General features: G+C 49.0%; 1 protein-coding gene and 1 long non-coding RNA gene across 8 annotated transcripts in view; both read right to left on the bottom strand.

The window, feature by feature from the left end:
* The window catches only part of KLC1 (kinesin light chain 1), an 80,647-nt gene that overhangs the window by 31,127 nt on the left and 25,213 nt on the right, over positions 1 to 24,307 (bottom strand). For all 7 annotated transcript variants that reach the window (XM_040410879.1, XM_040410884.1, XM_040410882.1 and 4 more), the window contains exons 2-7: positions 22,241 to 22,502; positions 19,476 to 19,706; positions 12,010 to 12,088; positions 9,209 to 9,434; positions 7,408 to 7,495; positions 3,068 to 3,169 (exon numbers count right to left, since the gene is read on the bottom strand). In XM_040410879.1, coding sequence (XP_040266813.1) covers positions 3,068 to 3,169; positions 7,408 to 7,495; positions 9,209 to 9,434; positions 12,010 to 12,088; positions 19,476 to 19,706; positions 22,241 to 22,501 — 987 coding nt within the window. In that variant the 5' untranslated portion in view covers position 22,502. The remainder of the gene's footprint in view (positions 1 to 3,067; positions 3,170 to 7,407; positions 7,496 to 9,208; positions 9,435 to 12,009; positions 12,089 to 19,475; positions 19,707 to 22,240; positions 22,503 to 24,307) is intronic.
* The window catches only part of LOC120981392, a 643,721-nt gene that overhangs the window by 607,590 nt on the left and 11,824 nt on the right, over positions 1 to 24,307 (bottom strand). The gene's annotated exons all lie outside the window — the stretch shown is intronic.

Here is a 24,307-nt window from a genome sequence, read left to right as displayed (position 1 = left end):
GAACCTTTTCACAAAATTCTAATTTTAAGTTGCATTACTGAAATAAATGAACTTTTGCACGATATTCAAATTTTTAGAGTTTCACCTGTAAATATGCTGCCAAGGTGTGCTATAGAGCCTACTATACAGCTAGCATCTCCCAGGGCTTGGAGGCAATTTCAGTGCAATCTGCAGGCAAATTTTATAGAGCAGAAGGAGCTGAGCTTTGTTCATTAAAACCTCTGCCCTTTCTGAACTTTGTAGCCAAATGGGTGGTCCTATCAGGGACTCTCATCCTTCCCTGTATAGCTGTCAGTCACTGATAAGACTACCCACTCAGCTACCAAGCTCAAAAAGGACAGTGGGCGACCTTTACTAAGACAGGCAATTTAGATGCCAGCCTTAGTCCATGTCCGCAAACGCTTGATACGTAGAGGCGCTTTACTGGCGGCCATGCGACTTCAGCAGCCCGATAAAGCTGAACCGGGCATTGGGACGCATGTGTGACCAACACTCCATTGAAATCTCATGATCAGCCAGGGACCCAACTGTTGGAACCCCCCTCTGATCAGACACTTCTCCCCAAGTGGTCCTAATGAGATGACAGCTTTAGGCCGAGTTCACACGGACGTGTGTGACCCGTGCCCGTGCTGCGGCCCGCAAATAGCGGGCTGCAATGCACGATCGCCGGCCGTAGGTCAGCCGCATCGGATCGCGGACCCATTCACTTTAATGGGTCCGCGATCCGCCCGTTCCGCTAAAAGATAGGACATGTTCTATCTTTTTGCAGAACGGAAGTACGGGACGTAACCCCACGGAAGCACTCCGTAGTGCTTCCGAGGGGTCCCGTCCCGTGCGGCCGTTCCACAATTCCGGATTTGCGGACTCATTGAAGTGAATGGGTCCGCATCCGTCCGTGATGCGGAATGCACACGGAACTGTGGCCGTGTATTGCGGCCCGCAATACGGCCACGGGTCACACACGTTCGTGTGAACTAGGTGTTAAGGTTATGTAGCTATTTGAGGTCTTGCTATTTCACATGACATGGCAAATTTTTTTCCGCCATCACTTTTGAGTAAATATAATGATTGCTTTAAAACTATTTTTTTTCGTAAGGAAGAATATAGTACAAAAAAAAAAAAAAAAAGCGATTCCAACGTTGTTTTATTCAGTTTATTTCATTCTCCATACATATAAATAAAAGGGAATAACTTTATGATACAGGTCAAGATAAGTTTGGGGATATATTATAGGTATACGTTTTATGGAGATTAACTTTTTATTATACTTTGATGAAATACAAATGTTTTAATAATTTTATTGCTCCATGTGTGATTTTTTATTTTTTTTTTAAATAGTTTATTTTATTTAAGTTTAACAGTTTTTCATATTCATAAAGGACTGGACAGACCCCATCAGAATGCGGGAAAGGACCCTTTCTGCATCATACCTGTACATGATATAATGCGGGAAGGGGATAACACTACAGAGAGCTTTAGAGGCAGATGGCCTTGGTCTGTATGGCCAGCTGGTACCATTTTTGGGCAATAAAAATATGCCAGCAGCCACATATGCAAATGGGTGTATCAGGAGCCCCACTCTCTGAACAGAGGCATTCAGAGTCGCACTGACTCTTTGAAACAGTATTAGAAATTATTAAGCAGGCCATACAAATTACATGAAAGCCGGCTGAACACACTTTAGGCGTCGGCGGAAAGAGGGATCGGGCAAGGTGGATTTTAATGTGGTGAACTCTTTGTTCCTGCGGCAGATAAGCTGCTGAAATAAACATGATCATGCACACTGATGAAGCTCCGCCAACAGCTTTCTCGCATGACCAGCTTTAGTTACCTGGCACACCGCTTAAGGGCTCAAGAGAATCCGCTTATAGCATAGCTCTGCCATGCAAAACATGGTCTTCTACAGACCAAGTACTAGAAACCTCTGTGCAGGCAAGCACCATCTCTATATGTCCATGCAGCTGGGCACAGCATACATGAGAGATCTTTCAACAATGGGGCTTAATCACATATCCATATTAAAAATTGTCCATGTTGCAGACACATCACATGGATTTTTAGTATGGTAGTGAGGTGTGTAGGAGGAGGACCGGGAGTCCATTGGTCTTCAGGTCCATGCTCTATGGGACACAGCCCAAGATAGGACCAGCTTTCAGTTTCTCATGCCAAGTAATGGTGGTGTGAATAGAACCACTTAAAAGGGTTTTCTGACTTTTTTTATACCATCACAGACACCTGGGACCCCCTGCCAACCGGCTGTTTGAGGAGACCCCGGCCCTCTGATGAGCTCTGCTGCCTCCTCACAGTTTACCAAGTACAACTCCGTACAATGTACAGTGGATTTGCTTGGTATAACAGCTCAGCCCTTTCACTTCTATGGGACTGACCTGCACCTAGGCCACGTGATGTCACAGGAGCGCCTGACCTTCTCAAACAGCTGATCGTCAGGGGTTCCTGGTGTCAGAGCTCCACTGATCAGATACTGATAACTAAGGGCTTATGCGCACGACTGTGTGCTGGCTGGGCCCGTATTGCGGCCGGCAAACAGTGGGTCCGCAATATGCAGGCCCCGGACGTTTTTGCAACGCATCACGGATGCAGACCCATTCACTTGAATAGGTCTGCAATCCGGAAGGTCTGGTGCGGAACATAGGCATGGAACCCCACAGAAGCACTATGGAGTGCTTCCGTGGGGTTTCTCTCCATGCCTCTGCACCGCTAAAAAGTAGCGCATGCACTACTTTTTTTGCGGTGCGGACGAATCCTGGACCCATTCAAGTTGAATGGGTCTGGATCCGTCTGCGGAATCTGCATGGATGTTGCCCGTGCATTGGGGACCGCAAATTGCAGCCCCCAATGCACAGAATGGCCTAGCCGTGTGCATGAGCCCTTATCCAGAGGACAGGTCATCAGTATAAAAAAAAAAAAAAGTTGGAAAACCCCCTCCATTCTATGAGAATGTGTGTCGTTAATTGTGCACATGGATAAAACAAATGTGATCATGTGAATACTCCTGTACTCTCCTCTAACCTAATGTTCCCTACATGATTATTGTTTAGTGACTTACTTTTTCTCGGATCTCCAAGGCCCTCTTACATAATGGTTCGGCTTCCTTGTACTTCCCCCGCTTTCCATACAGCACGGCAAGGTTATTAAGGGTGGCCGCAACCTGCAAATTGAAAAACGCATCTTAATATCCACAGGCAGCGATCTCCGCACAATCACATCAAAGTACAAAGAGTCTCCGCGGACAAGCACCGAACGGTGAAGAAAATCAATTCAGACCAAGTGGTGATAAAAGAAGAACCAAGCATTAAAAGGGAAGAAGAGAAGCAAATCGGTCACATATTCATTTGGACTAAATGACATTACAGGACATAACACCATTAAAACCAGAGCGGAACCATAGGAATTACAAGAAGCAAAAATTAAGTGTTGATTATACAATACAAACACTGGACGGTACTAGGGAGGATTCACGGCACGCTCACAGTCTCCGGACCATCACTCCATTGGTACTGAGGCCACTGAAAGGCCAGAGATCAGGACATATGTGAACTTGAACAAGTCGAGGCATTTTAGGTGCATGAATTTCATGGATATATGCATAACAAAAAATAATCCTATATCCACACAGGAAAATGGGTGTAGCAGTAAAACATGTATTACTGCTACCACCGAATATGAATCAGCCATTACAAGACCAGTCTTGTTGGGCATCTGCAAAAAAAAAAGGATGTTTTGCGTTTTCGTTTCTTACTCCCTGCCTTCCCGGAGCTATAACTTTTTTATTTTTCCATTCACAGAGCCATAGGAGTGTTTTTTTTTTGCGGGACAAGTTGTACTTTCTGTTTGCACCATTTAATATTGCGTATTATGTAGTAGGAAGCTGGAAAAAAAATAAATCTAAACGGGTGGAATAGACCGTTGCATTCACTGTATGGGATAAATACGTTTATATATTTTAATACTTCTGGCATTTTGGGACGCGGCAGTACAAATTATTATTTATTTATTTTTATTACGGGGAAAGGAAGCGATTTGAATATTTATATATATTTCTTTCATATTATTAAAACCTTTTTGGTACTTTTTCTACCTTTTTTTTAAAAAGTGAAATGTGATCTTCAGATTGTGATAAGTCATTGTACTGTATAAGAAATTTGCTATGCTCCTATGGAAACCTGCCACCTGCAGGCCTTCATAAGAACTACAGCAGTAATAGTCTTACAGAAAAGAAATGGCTTCTCCAATCTCCGCGCAGGGAAGCTGTTCAGAAAAGCCACCCCAGATGCCGTGATCACGATTGACCATGGTATCTTAGGGGTTAAATGACTGTGAACATTTATTTCCTATAACTTAATACGGTGTTGTATATCTGGTATGCCTCCTTGAAATTTATGAATGAATTAACAACTCTTGTGTTACCATTGCCCTCGTCAACAGGCAAGTATTTAGAGTCATTGTCAGTTCTGATTGTGTTTGTCCCTACACTCGGACACTGTCCAATCTAAAGGGCAATGATAATACAAAGTTGCTAAAGGGGTTGCCCCACTAAGACAATTTATCCTCTATCCACAGGATAGGGAATCAGTGTCTGATCGGTTTGGGTCTGACTACTGGGGACCCCGGCAATCATATAAACAGGGACCCATGTTCCCCCAATTTGAATGACTGCTGCTCTATTCAGCTATTTCCAGAAGTCCCATAGAGCTGAATGGAGCTGCAGTCATGCATGCATGTCTACTGCTCCATTCAAACGGGTAGCACGGGCCCCGGTTTTAGGGATTGCCAGGGGACCCAACGGTTGGACGTTCACCAGTCAGACCTTTATCCTGTGGATAGGGTATACGTTGTCTTAACTCCTTAAGGACCAGGCCATTTTTTGCAAATCTGACCAGTGTCACTTTAAGGCTCCATTCACACGTCCGCAAATTGGTCCGCATCCGTTCGGCAATTTTGTGGAACGGGTGCGGACCCATTCATTCTCTGAGGGGATGGAATGGATGCGGACAGCACACAGTGTGCTGTCCGCATCCGCATTTGCGGAGCGCGGCCCCGATCTTCGGGTCCGCAGCTCCGCAAAAGATAGAACATGTCCTATTCTTGTCCGCAGCTGCGGACAAGAATAGGCATTTCTATAGGGGTGCCCGGCTGGTGTGTTGCGGGTCCGCAACACACCACGGACGTGTGAATGGAGCCTAAGTGGTGATAACTTTAAAACGCTTTGACTTATCCAGGCCATTCTGAGATTGTTTTTTCGTCACATATTGTATTTCATGACACTGGTAAAATGGAGTAAAAAAAAAAAAAAAAAAAAAAAAAAAAAACAAATTTGCCAAAAATTGCAAAAAAAATTCCAAAATTTCCAAGTTTCAATTTCTCTACTTCTATAATACATAGTAATACCTACAAATATATAGTTATTACTTTACATTCCCCATATGTCTACTCCATGTTAGGATCATTTTGGGAATGACATTTTATTTTTGGGGGACGTTACAAGGCTTAGAAGAAGTTTAGAAGTAAATCTTGAAATTTCGCTGAAATTTTCAAAAACCAACTTTTTAAGGACCAGTTCATGTCTGAAGTCACTTTGTGAGGCTTACATAATAGAAACCACCCAAAAATGACCCCATTCTAGAAACTACACCCCTCAATGTATTCAAAACTGATTTTACAAACGTCGTTGAACCCTTTAGGTGTCCCACAAGAAATAATGGAAAATGCAGATACAATTTAAAAATTTAACTTTTTTGGCAGATTTTCCATTTTAATATTTTTTTTCCAGTTACAAATCAAGGGTTAACAGCCAAACAAAACTCAATATTTATGGCCCTGATTTTGTAGTTTACAGAAACACCCCATATGTGGTCGTAAACCACTGTATGGGCACACGGCATGGCGCAGAAGGAAAGGAATGCCATACGGTTTTTGGAAGGCAGATTTTGCTGGACTGTTTTTTTTACACCATGTCCCATTTGAAGCCCCCCTGATGCACCCCTAGAGTAGAAACTCCAAAAAAGTGACCCCATTTTAGAAACTACGGGATAGGGTGGAAGTTTTGTTGGTACTAGTTTAGGCTAGTTTAGGGTACATATGATTTTTGGTTGCTCTATATTACACTTTTTGTGAGGCAAGGTAACAAGAAATAGCTGTTTTGGCACAGTTTTTATTTTTTGTTATTTACAACATTCATCTGACAGGTTAGATCATGTGGTAATTTTATAGAGCAGGTTGTCACGGAAGTGGCGATACCTAATATGTATACTTTTTTTTTTTTTTATTTATGTAAGTTTTACACAATGATTTCATTTTTGAAACAAAAAGAAAAATATCACGTTTTAGTGTTTCCATAGTCTGAGAGCCATAGTTTTTTCAGTTTTTGGGCGAGTATCTTGGGTAGAGTATGATTTTTGCAGGATGAGATGACGGTTTTATTGGCACTATTTTGGGGTGCGTGTGACTTTTTGATCGCTTGCTATTACACCTTTCGTGATGTAAGGTGACAAAAAATAGCATTTTTTACACAGTTTTTTTTTTTTTTTTTTTTTTTTACGGTATTCACCTGAGGGGTTAGGTCATGTGATATTTCTATAGAGCCGGTCGATACGGACGCGGCGATACCTAATATACCAATAGTTTTTTTTATTGTTATAGTGACAACGCGTTTCGGGGTTCTGCGGACCCCTTTTTTCAAGTCGGTGGATGGAAGCGCTGGTGGAGAGAGCACTGCTTCCAGCTCCTGGCACGTGTGGCGTCCAGAGGCTGTAACTACACTACACTAATGCTGTATATGCGCACAGGACTGCATGGAGGCACTGCAGGACAAATCAGTGCGGACCATCGGAACAACTGTGCTGGAGAGACTGTGAATTTACCAGGTTTGTATATGTTCTTTTTTATTTTATAACCTTCTGTATTTTTCTTTCTTTTTTTAAAATCCTGGAAAACCCCTTTAAAATGTCCATAGTGATTACACACTGACGAAATCAGATTGGGGTGACATCATCATTGTACAGCAGTAAAGTTCAGCTAAAGCAGCAGCTCTTCTCCCCACATTAAGGCCTCATGCACACGACCGTTGTTTTATTCTGTGTCCGTTGTTCCGTTTTTCGTGATTTTCTGCGGATCCATTGACTTTCATAAAAAAAAATATATATAATGTAACCAGGGTTGGAGTAAGAACTGCTGCTTTAATGGCGAGAACGCTGCATGCCGTGCTTATTAGCGGTGATTGGCAAGTGGAGTGCAGACTTCTGTAGGACCCTACCTGCTGCTTCTAGGAATCGCCGGGTCATTAGCAAGCTCTCCTGCAGAGTTTAATGTTAACACTTTAAGCACCAATTAGAAAGTACGAAACTAAAGGGGGGGGGGGGGGATAAAAGTACAAAATCCATTACTGACCGCTGGGTGATCTTTTCCTAAGGTCTTCTCGCGTATGGCTAACGCGTCATTTAACAGGTTGGCGGCATCTTTGTATTTGTTCTGGTCCCTGGAACGCAATGGAAGAAACTGTTAAATTATCGAATTCGCGAGCGCTCGTTTCTCCCATCATCTTCTCCAGCTGAACAGCTATCATACAGCTCAACTGAGCAACACATCGCGAGGGAACCCTGGACTTACCCACGTTATTTAAGGCCTTAGTACTAGATCTGGACAAATGGATGTTACCAGTAGATCCACTAAGCAACAGAGGGGGGCAAAAAATAAATAAAAAAAAGGGAGAGAAATTATGAGGGGGAGGGGGGGGGGGACAACATCCTAAAATTTCCAAAATGATAGGAGAGAGCCTAAATGTAGAAATAATGCAAAGCTGAAGGATAAGGATAAAGTGGGGGTGATGGATGGAGAAGAGGTGTGAGATATATGTAAATATATATAGTCATGTAACATGGATGTTACTGGTCACATGGCAATGACATCATCACAGGTCCTTTAACCTACCAGCATCCAGTACCGCGAGGAGTATGGACCCTCCTGTATATAGCGGTCTGTTTTGATATCCATCGCACTCCTATTCTGAATCTGCAACCTTGTGGACACAACATGAGAGATGTCGTGTCCACCTGTGGCTCTCAGGTAACCAATGTCAGAACGACGCGTAAAGAGCTTGCCCAGAGTTAGAAAAACATGGCTGCCTTCTTCCACAAACAGAGCCTCGCGTGCCCACAGGTTGAGGGCAGTATTACAGATCAGCCTCATGGACAGATACCACTCATGGAAGGGCATGGTGCTGTTTTTGAAGGAAAGCAACCATGTTCTTCTAATCCCGGGTAGCCCCTTTAAGTCTCACAAAAATACTTGGCCTTTCCCTAAGGCCGAATGCACACGGCCGTGTTGCGCGGCCGAGAGCGGTCCGTGGTATGCCGGGCTGGATTCCTGTTCAGAGCAGGAGCGCACGGAGTCATTGGTTGCTATGACGCCGTGCACTTCATGCCACCGCTGCACTACAGTAATGCACTCGTATAGTGTATTACTGTAGTGCAGCGGCGCTTGAAGCGCACGGCGTCATAGCAACCAATGACGTAGTGCGCTCCTGCTCTGAACAGGAATCCAGCCCGGCATACCACGGACCGCTCTCGGCCGCGGAACACGGCCGTGTGCATTCGGCCTAACATTGTACCACCAAGCCGGACAACAAAATGCACAGCTCCTCTTATAGGGGATTGTCCCACAAAAAAATAAAAAAAATAAATGGATTGCAATCATTTTAAAAGCAATGCTCCTGTGTCTAGATACTGCTGCTACGTACTTGTTATGACACCCCAGGTGTTCTTTTATTTCCCTCTCAGTACGTCCACCAAATGTGTCTAGCGTCGGTGGTCAAACATGCTCAGTCCCACCATTCCTGTTACTGTGTAGAGAAGCCAATAAGAATCAGCGCGGCTTCATCTTCGCAGCACTGAACACATTAGGTGGACATCCGAAAGGGGGCGCAATGACAAGTCTGTAACCGCAATATCCAGACCAAGAAACCGTTTTTATAAAATAGATGAAAATTGTTCTGTTTTGTAAAATCTAACAGTAAATTAAAATTTCATTGTGGGGAAAAAGCCCTTGATTCACCCTTTATTAGAAACTTGAAGACGGACCAGTGTAAAAAAAAAAAAAGTGGTCCTGTCAAGTGACAAATGCAGTTTAGGCATAGGAATCCTAGCATCCCACCACCAGGAACACCTACACAAATAAAATGCATGTCCCTTACCTGTATACCAGAGCCAGTATGTTAAGCATTGTGGCCACGTCTGGATGGTCATGGCCAGAAGTCTTCTCCAGATCTTCGAGAGCTTGCTTGCAAAGAGGCACAGCCACTTCATACCTGCCCTGGGATGCATACTGGATCACCAGATTATGGAGGGTCCTTAATCGTGCTGGGATCTCGTAGCCACCCTGCTGGGCAGCAGCAGCCGCACTGCTGTGGGGTTGTTGTACTGCAAACACAACACAGGATTAGAACACATTAGCATGAAAATAGAGGAGACAACAGTATATCTAATGGTGTGTGGACACTGCTTATTCTCCGTACTGTGACATCACTATTTATTACCCCTGTACTGTGACATCACTGTGTGCATCCTCAACATTTTTATTATCCCTGAGCTGTGATATAACTACATTAAAGGGGTTCTGCAGTTTTTTTTTAAACTGATGATCTATCCTCTGGATAGATCATCAGCATCTGATCGGTGGGGGTCCGACACCCAGGACCCCTGCCAAACAGCTGTTTGAGAAGGCTGCGGCGCTGGCAGGAGTGCCACGGCCTTCTCGCCGTTTACCGCAGGCCCTGTGACGTCACGACAAGTATCACTGGCCTGGGCGTGGCTAAAGTGAACAGAGCTTAGCCGCGCCCAGGCCAGTTGATACTAGTCGTGACATCACTGGGCCTGCGGTAAACAGCGAGAAGGCCGCGGCGCTACTGCCAGCACCGCTGCCTTCTCAAACAGCTGACCGGCAGGGGTCCCGATGTCGGAGCCCGCCGATCAGATGCTGATGATCTATCCAGAGGATAGATCATCAGTTTAAAAAAAAACTGCAGAACCCCTTTAAGTAAGCCAGTGCCATGACATCAGTGTCCATTTCCATGTACTGTGACATCACTGTTAAAGGGGTTACCGAACGTGTAAAACATGACTTCCAATCCCAGGCCCCTCATATCGATTATACGTATCCCACTCCCCGGCACCCGCATAGCATCTTTTCCTCGCACAGCCTCTGCTACATTTCCACGTCGCGTGGATCAAAACATGTGGCAACCGGGGGGTGGAGAGAGACGATTAGACAATAGCAGGTCACGATGGGGACGAGCCTCCCCAGCATCACCCACGATGCTAGGGAGGCTCATCCAGTCACGGCCTGCTATTGGCTGCCTCCCCATCGCTGGATGTTTTTGGCCACGTGACTGGGAGATGCAGCAGCGGCCTTGCGGGCATCAGGAACCACACGGGTGCCAGTGAGCGGATTAAGTATAACCTATATGAAGGGCCTGGGCATTAGGTGGACACGTTTTACATGTTGGATAACCCCTTTAACAACCACCTTGTCCTTATTAGCCCACTGTGACATCACTATGGTTTATATAATCATAATTAGCAGGCACTCACCATCTGTATTTCATATATATATATATATATATATATATATATATATATATATATATATATATATCAGATTTATTATATTAATAAATATATTAGATAATATGCCTGCTAATTATTATTATATAATAACCAAAGTCAAGCGATTAGGTGAATCACTTGTTTGCAGAGCACCATCACCACGGTGACAAGAGGGGTGAGCCACTATATTGCAAACCATATTCAATCACTACGGTTTACATGCCTGTACTGTGACATCTCTATGTGCATTATCTTTGATGCTTTTTTTTCTCCCATTGTAACAGCACAGAGATCCTCATCCAGCTGTGACATTATATATTTTTATGCCTGTACTGTGGCATTTCTGTATGCATTATTCCCACACTGACATCACTGTGTGCACAAAACCTCCTCCGGCTACAGTGTCTAGATACTTATGTACTGTGACATCGCTGTTTGTTATTCATATTTTGTGACACCATATTGTGCACTATCCCTGCATAGTGACATCTATTATTCCTGTCCCATTCATTACTTTCATGGTGTGGCACCGACAAGTTTATTAATCTTGTGTAGAGATAGTTACTACCTCTGTACTGTGACATCACTATTTATGATCGCAGTGGTACGTTAGACCTGTATGGATTATCTAGGCCCTGTGAACAGACTTGTAAGAATTACTCCTGCGCAGATATCACTGTGTGCATTTTCAGTAGTGCAAATGTAGCAGTTGCACCTGGGAACATGAAAACATGCCCCTTTACCTTCCATAGCTGTCCACCGACCTCTCATTAGACCGTCTGCTGTCTCTACCCCATACACACTCAATTCAGCAGAGCATGTGCGACTAATGCGTGTTCTCAATGGGGAGAGAGCCTCTGGCAGCCGTTTAAGGCCTCTTGCACACGACCGTATGCCCTCCAAGACATACGGTCCATGAGCGGGCCAAATGTCCCGGAGCGGCATTGATCGTGCGCACGGGAGCACACAGCATCATAGATCACAATAATACTGTGCACGTCCGGCACTCATAAGATCATATCCGTGCTGGACAACAGCCCCACGGGCGGCCGGACGTGCACAGTATCATTGTAATCTATGATGCGCTGTACTCCCATGCGCACAATCAATGCCGCTCGGGGACATATGGCCCGCTCACGTACAGTATGTCTCGGAGGGCATACGGTCGTGTGCAAGAGGCCTAACTCACAGGAGAAGAAAAGGATCAGGTGTTGAAATTCAACAGGCCTGATCCTTCTCTCTCCCAACATCATCAGTCTGGAGCTCCCAATACACAACAGATTATTGGCCGTTCCAGCTGAAAACGCCAAGTCCAGACGACAATACTCTAATGTGTTGGGGGGTGGGGGGTGGTTTAAGCGTTTGTTAATACAATTGACACGATACTTACTTCCTGGGCCTTGATCGTCGTCATCGTTAGGGAAGAGGTCATCCAGAGGTTCCTTAGAGGAGTCACTGTCTTTATCATCCTGAAAAAAAAAAAAAATGTAATTAAAAGGGGTTGTCTCATCTCAGACAATGGGGGCATATTGCTAGGATAATACCCTATAGTCTGATAGGTGCGGACCCACACCTATATCGAGAACAGAGCCCCGAAAGTGGTGGAGAGCGCACTGCGCATGTGCCCTCCATTCATTTTCTATGGGGTCCCCACAAATAGCCGAGCAAGGGCTCAGCCATTTCTGTCATGCCCATAGAAGTGAATGGGAGTTTGGCCAGTCATGCGCAGTGTGCTCCCATTCACTTCTATGGGGAGAGCGATTGGTGGTGGCCGGACTGGAATCCTCCCCCCACCACTTTGCAGGGCTCTGTTCCAGATATAGGTGCGGGTCCCGGGGACCCGCACCTATCGGACAATGGGGGCATATCTTAGCGATAAAATAACTGGTACATTTTACGCCTTTTGTCTCCTACAGCAACAACATAAGCTATGCTTTACAGCGAGGATGGACTGAAGCCTCACCACCTGGTTCACCCATACTGAGAAGTGCAGTCATTCTTTATGTGCACAGCAAGATGCTATAAGTAGTCGGGTGCATTATGTTAGACGTGGCATAGCTCACTTGCCAGCTGAACCAATTCCCACCTGGCAAACCTCTAATGTGTAAGGCCAGCTTAAGAGGGAGGCTTTTATTCTGCCAAGCAGACGATCATGCAAACTGGATGAGATTCAGCTTTTGGGCAATTGACCCAAGAAGACAGATGTTCGGCATCACAGAGACTTAAGCAGACAATATGCGAAGGCCGATGTAAATCCGCAGCCATCCTCCTACAGCATGCACAACTACAATTTATAATTAAAGGAGTTTGGTGGAAGTGGAAAAAAAAAAAATTAGGCTTAAGGTGGGAAATGGCATTAAATTAATCTGCCGATGCTGCTTTAGGGCTGCCACTTCAGTGGTCCCTGGGGTCTTTGTCGAACTGCTTTACACACGTGACCAATGCAGCCAGTCACTGACCTCAGCAGTGATCATGTACTGTGTGGCAAGAGACCACTAAGGTCAGTGATTAGCTGCAGCGATCAAAAGGGTTTGCGGAGCTGCGGCTGGCTGGCAGTGGAAACTGAGGACGCTGCAGCTGGCTGGCTGGCAGTGGAAACTGAGGACGCTGCAGCTGGCTGGCTGGCAGTGGAAACTGAGGACGCTGCAGCTGGCTGGCTGGCAGTGGAAACTGAGGACGCTGCAGCTGGCTGGCTGGCAGTGGAAACTGAGGACGCTGCAGCTGGCTGGCTGGCAGTGGAAACTGAGGACGCTGCAGCTGGCTGGCTGGCAGTGGAAACTGAGGACGCTGCAGCTGGCTGGCTGGCAGTGGAAACTGAGGACGCTGCAGCTGGCTGGCTGGCAGTGGAAACTGAGGACGCTGCAGCTGGCTGGCTGGCAGTGGAAACTGAGGACGCTGCAGCTGGCTGGCTGGCAGTGGAAACTGAGGACGCTGCAGCTGGCTGGCTGGCAGTGGAAACTGAGGACGCTGCAGCTGGCTGGCTGGCAGTGGAAACTGAGGACGCTGCAGCTGGCTGGCTGGCAGTGGAAACTGAGGACGCTGCAGCTGGCTGGCTGGCAGTGGAAACTGAGGACGCTGCAGCTGGCTGGCAGTGGAAACTGAGGACGCTGCAGCTGGCTGGCAGTGGAAACTGAGGACGCTGCAGCTGGCTGGCAGTGGAAACTGAGGACGCTGCAGCTGGCTGGCAGTGGAAACTGAGGACGCTGCAGCTGGCTGGCAGTGGAAACTGAGGACGCTGCAGCTGGCTGGCAGTGGAAACTGAGGACGCTGCAGCTGGCTGGCAGTGGAAACTGAGGACGCTGCAGCTGGCTGGCAGTGGAAACTGAGGACGCTGCAGCTGGCTGGCAGTGGAAACTGAGGACGCTGCAGCTGGCTGGCAGTGGAAACTGAGGACGCTGCAGCTGGCTGGCAGTGGAAACTGAGGACGCTGCAGCTGGCTGGCAGTGGAAACTGAGGACGCTGCAGCTGGCTGGCAGTGGAAACTGAGGACGCTGCAGCTGGCTGGCAGTGGAAACTGAGGACGCTGCAGCTGGCTGGCAGTGGAAACTGAGGACGCTGCAGCTGGCTGGCAGTGGAAACTGAGGACGCTGCAGCTGGCTGGCAGTGGAAACTGAGGACGCTGCAGCTGGCTGGCAGTGGAAACTGAGGACGCTGCAGCTGGCTGGCAGTGGAAACTGAGGACGCTGCAGCTGGCTGGCAGTGGAAACTGAGGACGCTGCAGCTGGCTGGCAGTGGAAACTGAGGACGCTGCAGCTGGCTGGCAGTGGAAACTGAGGACGCTGCAGCTGGCTGGCAGTGGAAACTGAGGACGCTGCAGCTGGCTGGCAGTGGAAACTGAGGACGCTGCAGCTGGCTGGCAGTGGAAACTGAGGACGCTGCAGCTGGCTGGCAGTGGAAACTGAGGACGCTGCAGCTGGCTGGCAGTGGAAACTGAGGACGCTGCAGCTGGCTGGCAGTGGAAACTGAGGACGCTGCAGCTGGCTGGCAGTGGAAACTGAGGACGCTGCAGCTGGCTGGCAGTGGAAACTGAGGACGCTGCAGCTGGCTGGCAGTGGAAACTGAGGACGCTGCAGCTGGCTGGCAGTGGAAACTGAGGACGCTGCAGCTGGCTGGCAGTGGAAACTGAGGACGCTGCAGCTGGCTGGCAGTGGAAACTGAGGACGCTGCAGCTGGCTGGCAGTGGAAACTGAGGACGCTGCAGCTGGCTGGCAGTGGAAACTGAGGACGCTGCAGCTGGCTGGCAGTGGAAACTGAGGACGCTGCAGCTGGCTGGCAGTGGAAACTGAGGACGCTGCAGCTGGCTGGCAGTGGAAACTGAGGACGCTGCAGCTGGCTGGCTGTGGAAACTGAGGACGCTGCAGCTGGCTGGCTGTGGAAACTGAGGACGCTGCAGCTGGCTGGCAGTGGAAACTGAGGACGCTGCAGCTGGCTGGCAGTGGAAACTGAGGACGCTGCAGCTGGCTGGCTGGCTGGCAGTGGAAACTGAGGACGCTGCAGCTGGCTGGCTGGCAGTGGAAACTGAGGACGCTGCAGCTGGCTGGCTGGCAGTGGAAACTGAGGACGCTGCAGCTGGCTGGCTGGCAGTGGAAACTGAGGACGCTGCAGCTGGCTGGCTGGCAGTGGAAACTGAGGACGCTGCAGCTGGCTGGCTGGCAGTGGAAACTGAGGACGCTGCAGCTGGCTGGCTGGCAGTGGAAACTGAGGACGCTGCAGCTGGCTGGCTGGCAGTGGAAACTGAGGACGCTGCAGCTGGCTGGCTGGCAGTGGAAACTGAGGACGCTGCAGCTGGCTGGCTGGCAGTGGAAACTGAGGACGCTGCAGCTGGCTGGCTGGCAGTGGAAACTGAGGACGCTGCAGCTGGCTGGCTGGCAGTGGAAACTGAGGACGCTGCAGCTGGCTGGCTGGCAGTGGAAACTGAGGACGCTGCAGCTGGCTGGCTGGCAGTGGAAACTGAGGACGCTGCAGCTGGCTGGCTGGCAGTGGAAACTGAGGACGCTGCAGCTGGCTGGCTGGCAGTGGAAACTGAGGACGCTGCAGCTGGCTGGCTGGCAGTGGAAACTGAGGACGCTGCAGCTGGCTGGCTGGCAGTGGAAACTGAGGACGCTGCAGCTGGCTGGCTGGCAGTGGAAACTGAGGACGCTGCAGCTGGCTGGCTGGCAGTGGAAACTGAGGACGCTGCAGCTGGCTGGCTGGCAGTGGAAACTGAGGACGCTGCAGCTGGCTGGCTGGCAGTGGAAACTGAGGACGCTGCAGCTGGCTGGCTGGCAGTGGAAACTGAGGACGCTGCAGCTGGCTGGCTGGCAGTGGAAACTGAGGACGCTGCAGCTGGCTGGCTGGCAGTGGAAACTGAGGACGCTGCAGCTGGCTGGCTGGCAGTGGAAACTGAGGACGCTGCAGCTGGCTGGCTGGCAGTGGAAACTGAGGACGCTGCAGCTGGCTGGCTGGCAGTGGAAACTGAGGACGCTGCAGCTGGCTGGCTGGCAGTGGAAACTGAGGACGCTGCAGCTGGCTGGCTGGCAGTGGAAACTGAGGACGCTGCAGCTGGCTGGCTGGCAGTGGAAACTGAGGACGCTGCAGCTGGCTGGCTGGCAGTGGAAACTGAGGACGCTGCAGCTGGCTGGCTGGCAGTGGAAACTGAGGACGCTGCAGCTGGCTGGCTGGCAGTGGAAACTGAGGACGCTGCAGCTGGCTGGCTGGCAGTGGAAACTGAGGACGCTGCAGCTGGCTGGCTGGCAGTGGAAACTGAGGACGCTGCAGCTGGCTGGCTGGCAGTGGAAACTGAGGACGCTGCAGCTGGCTGGCTGGCAGTGGAAACTGAGGACGCTGCAGCTGGCTGGCTGGCAGTGGAAACTGAGGACGCTGCAGCTGGCTGGCTGGCAGTGGAAACTGAGGACGCTGCAGCTGGCTGGCTGGCAGTGGAAACTGAGGACGCTGCAGCTGGCTGGCTGGCAGTGGAAACTGAGGACGCTGCAGCTGGCTGGCTGGCAGTGGAAACTGAGGACGCTGCAGCTGGCTGGCTGGCAGTGGAAACTGAGGACGCTGCAGCTGGCTGGCTGGCAGTGGAAACTGAGGACGCTGCAGCTGGCTGGCTGGCAGTGGAAACTGAGGACGCTGCAGCTGGCTGGCTGGCAGTGGAAACTGAGGACGCTGCAGCTGGCTGGCTGGCAGTGGAAACTGAGGACGCTGCAGCTGGCTGGCTGGCAGTGGAAACTGAGGACGCTGCAGCTGGCTGGCTGGCAGTGGAAACTGAGGACGCTGCAGCTGGCTGGCTGGCAGTGGAAACTGAGGACGCTGCAGCTGGCTGGCTGGCAGTGGAAACTGAGGACGCTGCAGCTGGCTGGCTGGCAGTGGAAACTGAGGACGCTGCAGCTGGCTGGCTGGCAGTGGAAACTGAGGACGCTGCAGCTGGCTGGCTGGCAGTGGAAACTGAGGACGCTGCAGCTGGCTGGCTGGCAGTGGAAACTGAGGACGCTGCAGCTGGCTGGCTGGCAGTGGAAACTGAGGACGCTGCAGCTGGCTGGCTGGCAGTGGAAACTGAGGACGCTGCAGCTGGCTGGCTGGCAGTGGAAACTGAGGACGCTGCAGCTGGCTGGCTGGCAGTGGAAACTGAGGACGCTGCAGCTGGCTGGCTGGCAGTGGAAACTGAGGACGCTGCAGCTGGCTGGCTGGCAGTGGAAACTGAGGACGCTGCAGCTGGCTGGCTGGCAGTGGAAACTGAGGACGCTGCAGCTGGCTGGCTGGCAGTGGAAACTGAGGACGCTGCAGCTGGCTGGCTGGCAGTGGAAACTGAGGACGCTGCAGCTGGCTGGCTGGCAGTGGAAACTGAGGACGCTGCAGCTGGCTGGCTGGCAGTGGAAACTGAGGACGCTGCAGCTGGCTGGCTGGCAGTGGAAACTGAGGACGCTGCAGCTGGCTGGCTGGCAGTGGAAACTGAGGACGCTGCAGCTGGCTGGCTGGCAGTGGAAACTGAGGACGCTGCAGCTGGCTGGCTGGCAGTGGAAACTGAGGACGCTGCAGCTGGCTGGCTGGCAGTGGAAACTGAGGACGCTGCAGCTGGCTGGCTGGCAGTGGAAACTGAGGACGCTGCAGCTGGCTGGCTGGCAGTGGAAACTGAGGACGCTGCAGCTGGCTGGCTGGCAGTGGAAACTGAGGACGCTGCAGCTGGCTGGCTGGCAGTGGAAACTGAGGACGCTGCAGCTGGCTGGCTGGCAGTGGAAACTGAGGACGCTGCAGCTGGCTGGCTGGCAGTGGAAACTGAGGACGCTGCAGCTGGCTGGCTGGCAGTGGAAACTGAGGACGCTGCAGCTGGCTGGCTGGCAGTGGAAACTGAGGACGCTGCAGCTGGCTGGCTGGCAGTGGAAACTGAGGACGCTGCAGCTGGCTGGCTGGCAGTGGAAACTGAGGACGCTGCAGCTGGCTGGCTGGCAGTGGAAACTGAGGACGCTGCAGCTGGCTGGCTGGCAGTGGAAACTGAGGACGCTGCAGCTGGCTGGCTGGCAGTGGAAACTGAGGACGCTGCAGCTGGCTGGCTGGCAGTGGAAACTGAGGACGCTGCAGCTGGCTGGCTGGCAGTGGAAACTGAGGACGCTGCAGCTGGCTGGCTGTGGAAACTGAGGACGCTGCAGCTGGCTGGCTGGCAGTGGAAACTGAGGACGCTGCAGCTGGCTGGCTGGCAGTGGAAACTGAGGACGCTGCAGCTGGCTGGCTGGCAGTGGAAACTGAGGACGCTGCAGCTGGCTGGCTGGCAGTGGAAACTGAGGACGCTGCAGCTGGCTGGCTGGCAGTGGAAACTGAGGACGCTGCAGCTGGCTGGCTGGCAGTGGAAACTGAGGACGCTGCAGCTGGCTGGCTGGCAGTGGAAACTGAGGACGCTGCAGCTGGCTGGCTGGCAGTGGAAACTGAGGACGCTGCAGCTGGCTGGCTGGCAGTGGAAACTGAGGACGCTGCAGCTGGCTGGCTGGCAGTGGAAACTGAGGACGCTGCAGCTGGCTGGCAGTGGAAACTGAGGACGCTGCAGCTGGCTGGCTGGCAGTGGAAACTGAGGACGCTGCAGCTGGCTGGCTGGCAGTGGAAACTGAGGACGCTGCAGCTGGCTGGCTGGCAGTGGAAACTGAGGACGCTGCAGCTGGCTGGCTGGCAGTGGAAACTGAGGACGCTGCAGCTGGCTGGCTGGCAGTGGAAACTGAGGACGCTGCAGCTGGCTGGCTGGCAGTGGAAACTGAGGACGCTGCAGCTGGCTGGCTGGCAGTGGAAACTGAGGACGCTGCAGCTGGCTGGCTGGCAGTGGAAACTGAGGACGCTGCAGCTGGCTGGCTGGCAGTGGAAACTGAGGACGCTGCAGCTGGCTGGCTGGCAGTGGAAACTGAGGACGCTGCAGCTGGCTGGCTGGCAGTGGTATCAGAGGGCGCTGCAGCTGGCTGGCTGGCAGTGGTATCAGAGGGCGCTGCAGCTGGCTGGCTGGCAGTGGTATCAGAGGGCGCTGCAGCTGGCTGGCTGGCAGTGGTATCAGAGGGCGCTGCAGCTGGCTGGCTGGCAGTGGTATCAGAGGGCGCTGCAGCTGGCTGGCTGGCAGTGGTATCAGAGGGCGCTGCAGCTGGCTGGCAGTGGTAATTTAGAGGGCGCTGCAGCTGGCAATGTGAGGAGGTTTTTTAGCTTTCACACAGTGCTGTATGAAATTAACACTTCTAATTATTAATGCCTCCCACAGTCTGAAAATGGGGTATGTGCAATCCCTTTAAGCCGTTTTCAATGTATTTCTCATCTACTTTAATACACATGCAATACCCTTTCAATCATTTATAACTAGGAAGTCGTCCATGACTAATTAAAGGGTGGAGAGAAGAAAAAGTTACAAACCGATGGAGAGATATCGTCATCATATTTTTTCAGCTGATTCATAAACTCGAGATGCTTCTTCTCCTCCTCCAGTTGGGCCACGGACTGTTCGCTGCGCTGAAGCTTCTGCTGGGTGTTGGCCAGCTCGTCCCGCAGCCACTGATTTTCCTGGCACAGCCGTCGGACCTGGGCTCTCAGTTTCTGTTTCTCAGACTCGACTGCGTTCAAGTGGTTCGATAAGGCCATCATAACCTAGGGGAAGAGCAGTCAGAATTACAGGAAGCCAACACATTTACAGTGCTGACCGCTTCTATTTAAAAAGTAAGTTAAAATGTATGTTCCAGTTATCAAGTGAATGAGGCCAAGTTGCGGCATCAATAAAAGCTTCATCTTCTCCAACTTCTTCTCAGTGAAGTTCTGCTTTGTAGCTGCCATATATCATGGGAATATCTAATATAATGTGGTAATAACCTTAATTGCTCATTTTGAAAAGGCAAGTGATGAATTATTAACCCAGTAGCTTCACTAAGGTTAATTTCACACCAGCGTTCGTGCACGCAGCGGTATTTGTCAGGCCAATACTCAGCAATATTTGCGGCTGGATCTCTGCCAGTCCCTAATATAGTTAATGGGGCCAGACTACATCAATGTAGCTTCCAGCAATGCCGGATACAGAGAGATCTGGCAGGCTGTTCCCTGCCGGATCTCACGAGCGCGACTATCAAGGCTACCATTTTTGGTACATCTGATTAGTCATGTCCACATCAAGTGAAGGGTGCTCGCCACTCGAGAACCAGTATATGAGCCAAAATATACCTCCATCAAGTATCTGCTGCTCTGGCGGACAGGGCCTGTTCCTGTATGACCGGTCACAGCTTCACTTGGCAGTAAAAGCTTATGTATGGTGGAGTTTTAGGGTTGCCAAACCACCATATACAGCTGAAACTTGAAAAATTTGAATAATCGTGCAAAAGTCCATTTATTTCAGTAATGCAAATTAAAAGGAATTGCATTAATGCAGCTTAAAATTAGAATTTTGTGAAAAGGTTCAATATTCTAGGCTCAAAGTGTCGCACTCTAGTCAGCTAATTAATCCATACCCCCTGAGCAAAGGGGACCTCAAAATTTTGACTTTGGGGTTTCATAAGCTATAAGCCATAATCATCCAAATTATAACAAATAAAGGCTTGAGATATCTCGCTCTGCATGTAATGAGTCTCATATGTTAGTTTCACTTTTTAAGTTGCAATACTGAAATAAATGAACTTTACACGATATTCTAAGTTTCACCTGTATACTTACAATTATCTGTCCTCCATAAACACTTGGCCACGCGTGCATGTGTGCTTAGTAGGGACAAGGGGATACACCACTTCTAGACTCCTAGAATGCTTCTTTTCCTCAAAGCAGTTTTCCAGGACCCATCGCATCCTGCAAACCTATATTGACTGTAGAAGAAAGTTCTTAATATACTTACTGTTCGGTGGATCAGCCTCCCGGGAAGCCACTCATGTGACGCTCCTCTTATGAGAATCCACTTTCCGCCAAGGTCAAATCCTTGACCAGATTTACAGCCTTGAAGGTTGATTCAGGAGTTTGCACGTGCACTAGAGACAAGAATAGTTCTGGTCCTGTCCACAGTGAAAGTGACATCCCGTCCACAGTCCAGGAAAAAGCATGTGACGTAGTCAGAAGAGGAACTTTCAGAAGAGGAGAGTCATTTCACCAGGTTCCTGAGTGGCAAATCCATGCAACTTCAGGACAGTAAGTGTGTTGCAAACTTTCTTCTACGGGAGTGCTGTGTGTAAGTACGGTGGGTTTGCAGGACCTGCAGATCCTCATACGCATGAGATAGTTGGCTAAACCCTCTGAAAATGGCAGATTTAGCGGGCTTTGCTCTTATGTGTATGGGCACCTTTAGCAGCTGGATCCATGGCGATCAGTTGATCACCAAGCTGACATATTCCAAAAAAGGGATCGTCACAGCCATAAAGCCAATGAGCAGATCAGGTCAACCTTGGGTAAGATGCAGCCTCTAAAGCTGGCCATGTGCATTCTATAGCTGCCGGCCGACTTCCATTTCTCCTGGTTCCCCTATACACATATGCGTTCAGCTTGGCCGAAAGTGTCCGTGTATGCTATGAGGAGGGAGAGCGGAGAAAGCTCCCTGGAGAACAAAAGGATCGGGCAAAAGTATTCATTTCGTCTGATCCTGGTCTCCCCAACAGGTACGTCTGACAAAAGTAGAACGTGCATGGCTAGCTTAAAGTCCTTGTGCAGGGGTCTTAATTTGATGACCTATCCTCAAGATAGGTTATCAACATCTGATCGTCGGGGGGGTCCGACACCCAGCACAGCTTCCTGTTCAATACCTGCTTTCAAGAAGACAGGCAGTGTATGATTACAAGTACTTACCCCCATTCACTTGATTGGGGCGAGTTATTGTAATTACACTACGCTGCCTCTGTAAGGGAGACGACACGTAGTGAAGAGGGTCAGACGCCCGGAGCCCCTGCTGATCAGATATTGATGACTTATCCAGAGGATACTGTAGGACATCAATATAAGACTCTGCATCAGAAGCCAGCATGCCGCCATATCCTGACACCGTCAATAGAGCCCAAAACTAACATCTCAAAGCTTGTCATATCTTAGACATCATTATGAATGTATACATACTATGATGTAAAAACCAAAGCATCTGTAAAACCGGTTTAGTGACCTACCAGCTGCGACAGATCTACATATTCCCCGACGAGAGGCAGGGCGGTGCACCATGCAATTACCTGTGCTTCGCTTAATCCCAGCTCCAGCATCTCCAGAGACTTGCGGATCATGTTGGATTTCTCTTCCACCAGGTTGCTCTCGTCATCTTTCTTCAAGCACTTCAAGGTTTCCAGTAGGCTCTGCAGGATGGAGTTGTGCTCATTTTTCAAGGCCTCTAAGCCTTGGATCACCTGCTTGGTCTTGGAAATGATCTCATCTTGGGTGAGTTTCTCCAACTTATCTTCCTTCAGAAACACCATCGTGGACATGTTGTCATACATTCTGCAAGGAGAAGACCATCGCAGAGTCAAAGAAAGCAAATTTTAGGAAACCCAATCACAACCCAATGCCGAAATACCACAGAAATACTGGTTTCCTTCACCAAAATCAGCACCCCAACCACTGGCTTTGTAAAACTAGAATACACAACAGTCTACCTCTGTCAGCGGGGGAGCCGAGGGAGGGTGGAATGGGCGTCATCACCTGGTCTGAAGGAGGTACCAAACCCAAAGTGTGTTAACACAAAATAAGGCCTCCTGCACACAAACGTTTTTTTTTCCCTGTTTACGTTCCGTTTTTTGCATTCCATATACAGAACCATTAATTTCAATGGATCCGCAAAAAAACGGAAGGTACTCCGTATGCCTTCTGTGGAACTATTCATTTCAATGGTTCCGCAAAAAAAAACGGAACACATACAGAATGCATCGGTAGGTCTTCCGTATCCGTTCAGTTTTTGTGGAACCATCTATTGAAAATGTTATGCCCAGCCCAATTTTTTTAATGTACTTACTGTTTAAACATTATTGTATACTTCCGTTTCCGTTTGCGATCCGCAAAAAAATGGATCACAAACGGAAACACGGAAAGGCAAAATGGAACGGAAACACTACTGAAACAAAAAAACGGATACGTTTAAAACGGACCGCAAAACCATACAGTCGTGTGCAAGAGGCCTAAATGTGTTATTCCTGCCTCGTCTACTGCGATTTTACTTGCTGCAACGAATTTCGGGGATTGATCCCCATTTATCAGTCAGGTGAATCTCGCCAATTCTGCACAGGTCATCTCATGTTTTTGGAAACTAACTTCTACTGCGCCTTCGGACAACTTTGTTCTCTCTGTATTTTTAGAAATACATAATTAAGGTGACGGTCAAGATTTAAAAAAAATATAAAAAATGAAATAAAAATAAAATTAAATTAATAAAAATAAATAAATAATAAAATTAAATAAATAAAAATAAAAAAATAATAATAATAAAAAAAAAAAAAAAATAATAATAATAATAAAAATAATAATAAAAATAATAATAATAAAAATAATAATAATAATAATAAATAATAATTAATTACAATAATAAAAGTGTGCCCCAGCCATCAAGACCTTTTCCCCCCAGCTTCCAGGCCATCTTCTCTGGACTTCCAGACCCCATCTGTCAACTTCCTGCACGGACAGGGTCACATGGTCTCCTGCAGCCAATGACTGCCCTCACTATTGACGTGTCTCCAAGCAGCACGTGAGCCACCAGTGATGTGCCGCTTGGGGACACGGCACTTCTGAACTTCTGAGGTCAGGCAGTGGCACCAGTGACCCAATCCATGTAGGAAGTTGACCATCAGGGATTTGAATTCCAGTGAAGAGCCCTTCCAGTGAATGAGCAGCAGAGACCAGGTGAGTATGGGTTTCTCTGCAGGTCTGAGGGGCCAGATTTAAAGGAGCAAAAAAAAAATAAACCACCCCATTAATTTATAGGACACTAATCACACACCCCAGGCTATCGTTGTCTGGGATTATTTTTGCTCGTTTTATTTCACTTTTGTTAAATGGCAGATGAAAAACTTGCAGCATAAAAAAACACAAGTGATTGTGTGAAAGCGTGGGTGCCATCTGTGGTTCTGTAGGACACAAAATAGCCCCTTTACAGTCTTGACCATGGAAAATGTAAAAAAAATAAAATTAAAATAAAAAAACTGCATGAAAAGATCAAGAGCCATGACAAGATGGTGCGAGGACACAACAGTCCAGGGATCAGATTCTTGTAAATCAAACATCTCCATTAGTGCAAACGGTCACAATGTTAGATT

Source organism: Bufo bufo, chromosome 11 (genome assembly GCF_905171765.1).
Source record: "Bufo bufo chromosome 11, aBufBuf1.1, whole genome shotgun sequence".
NCBI classification, from domain to species: domain Eukaryota; kingdom Metazoa; phylum Chordata; class Amphibia; order Anura; family Bufonidae; genus Bufo; species Bufo bufo.
Note: the sequence above shows the minus strand (reverse complement) of the source record. Positions and strands in the feature narration are given on the sequence as shown.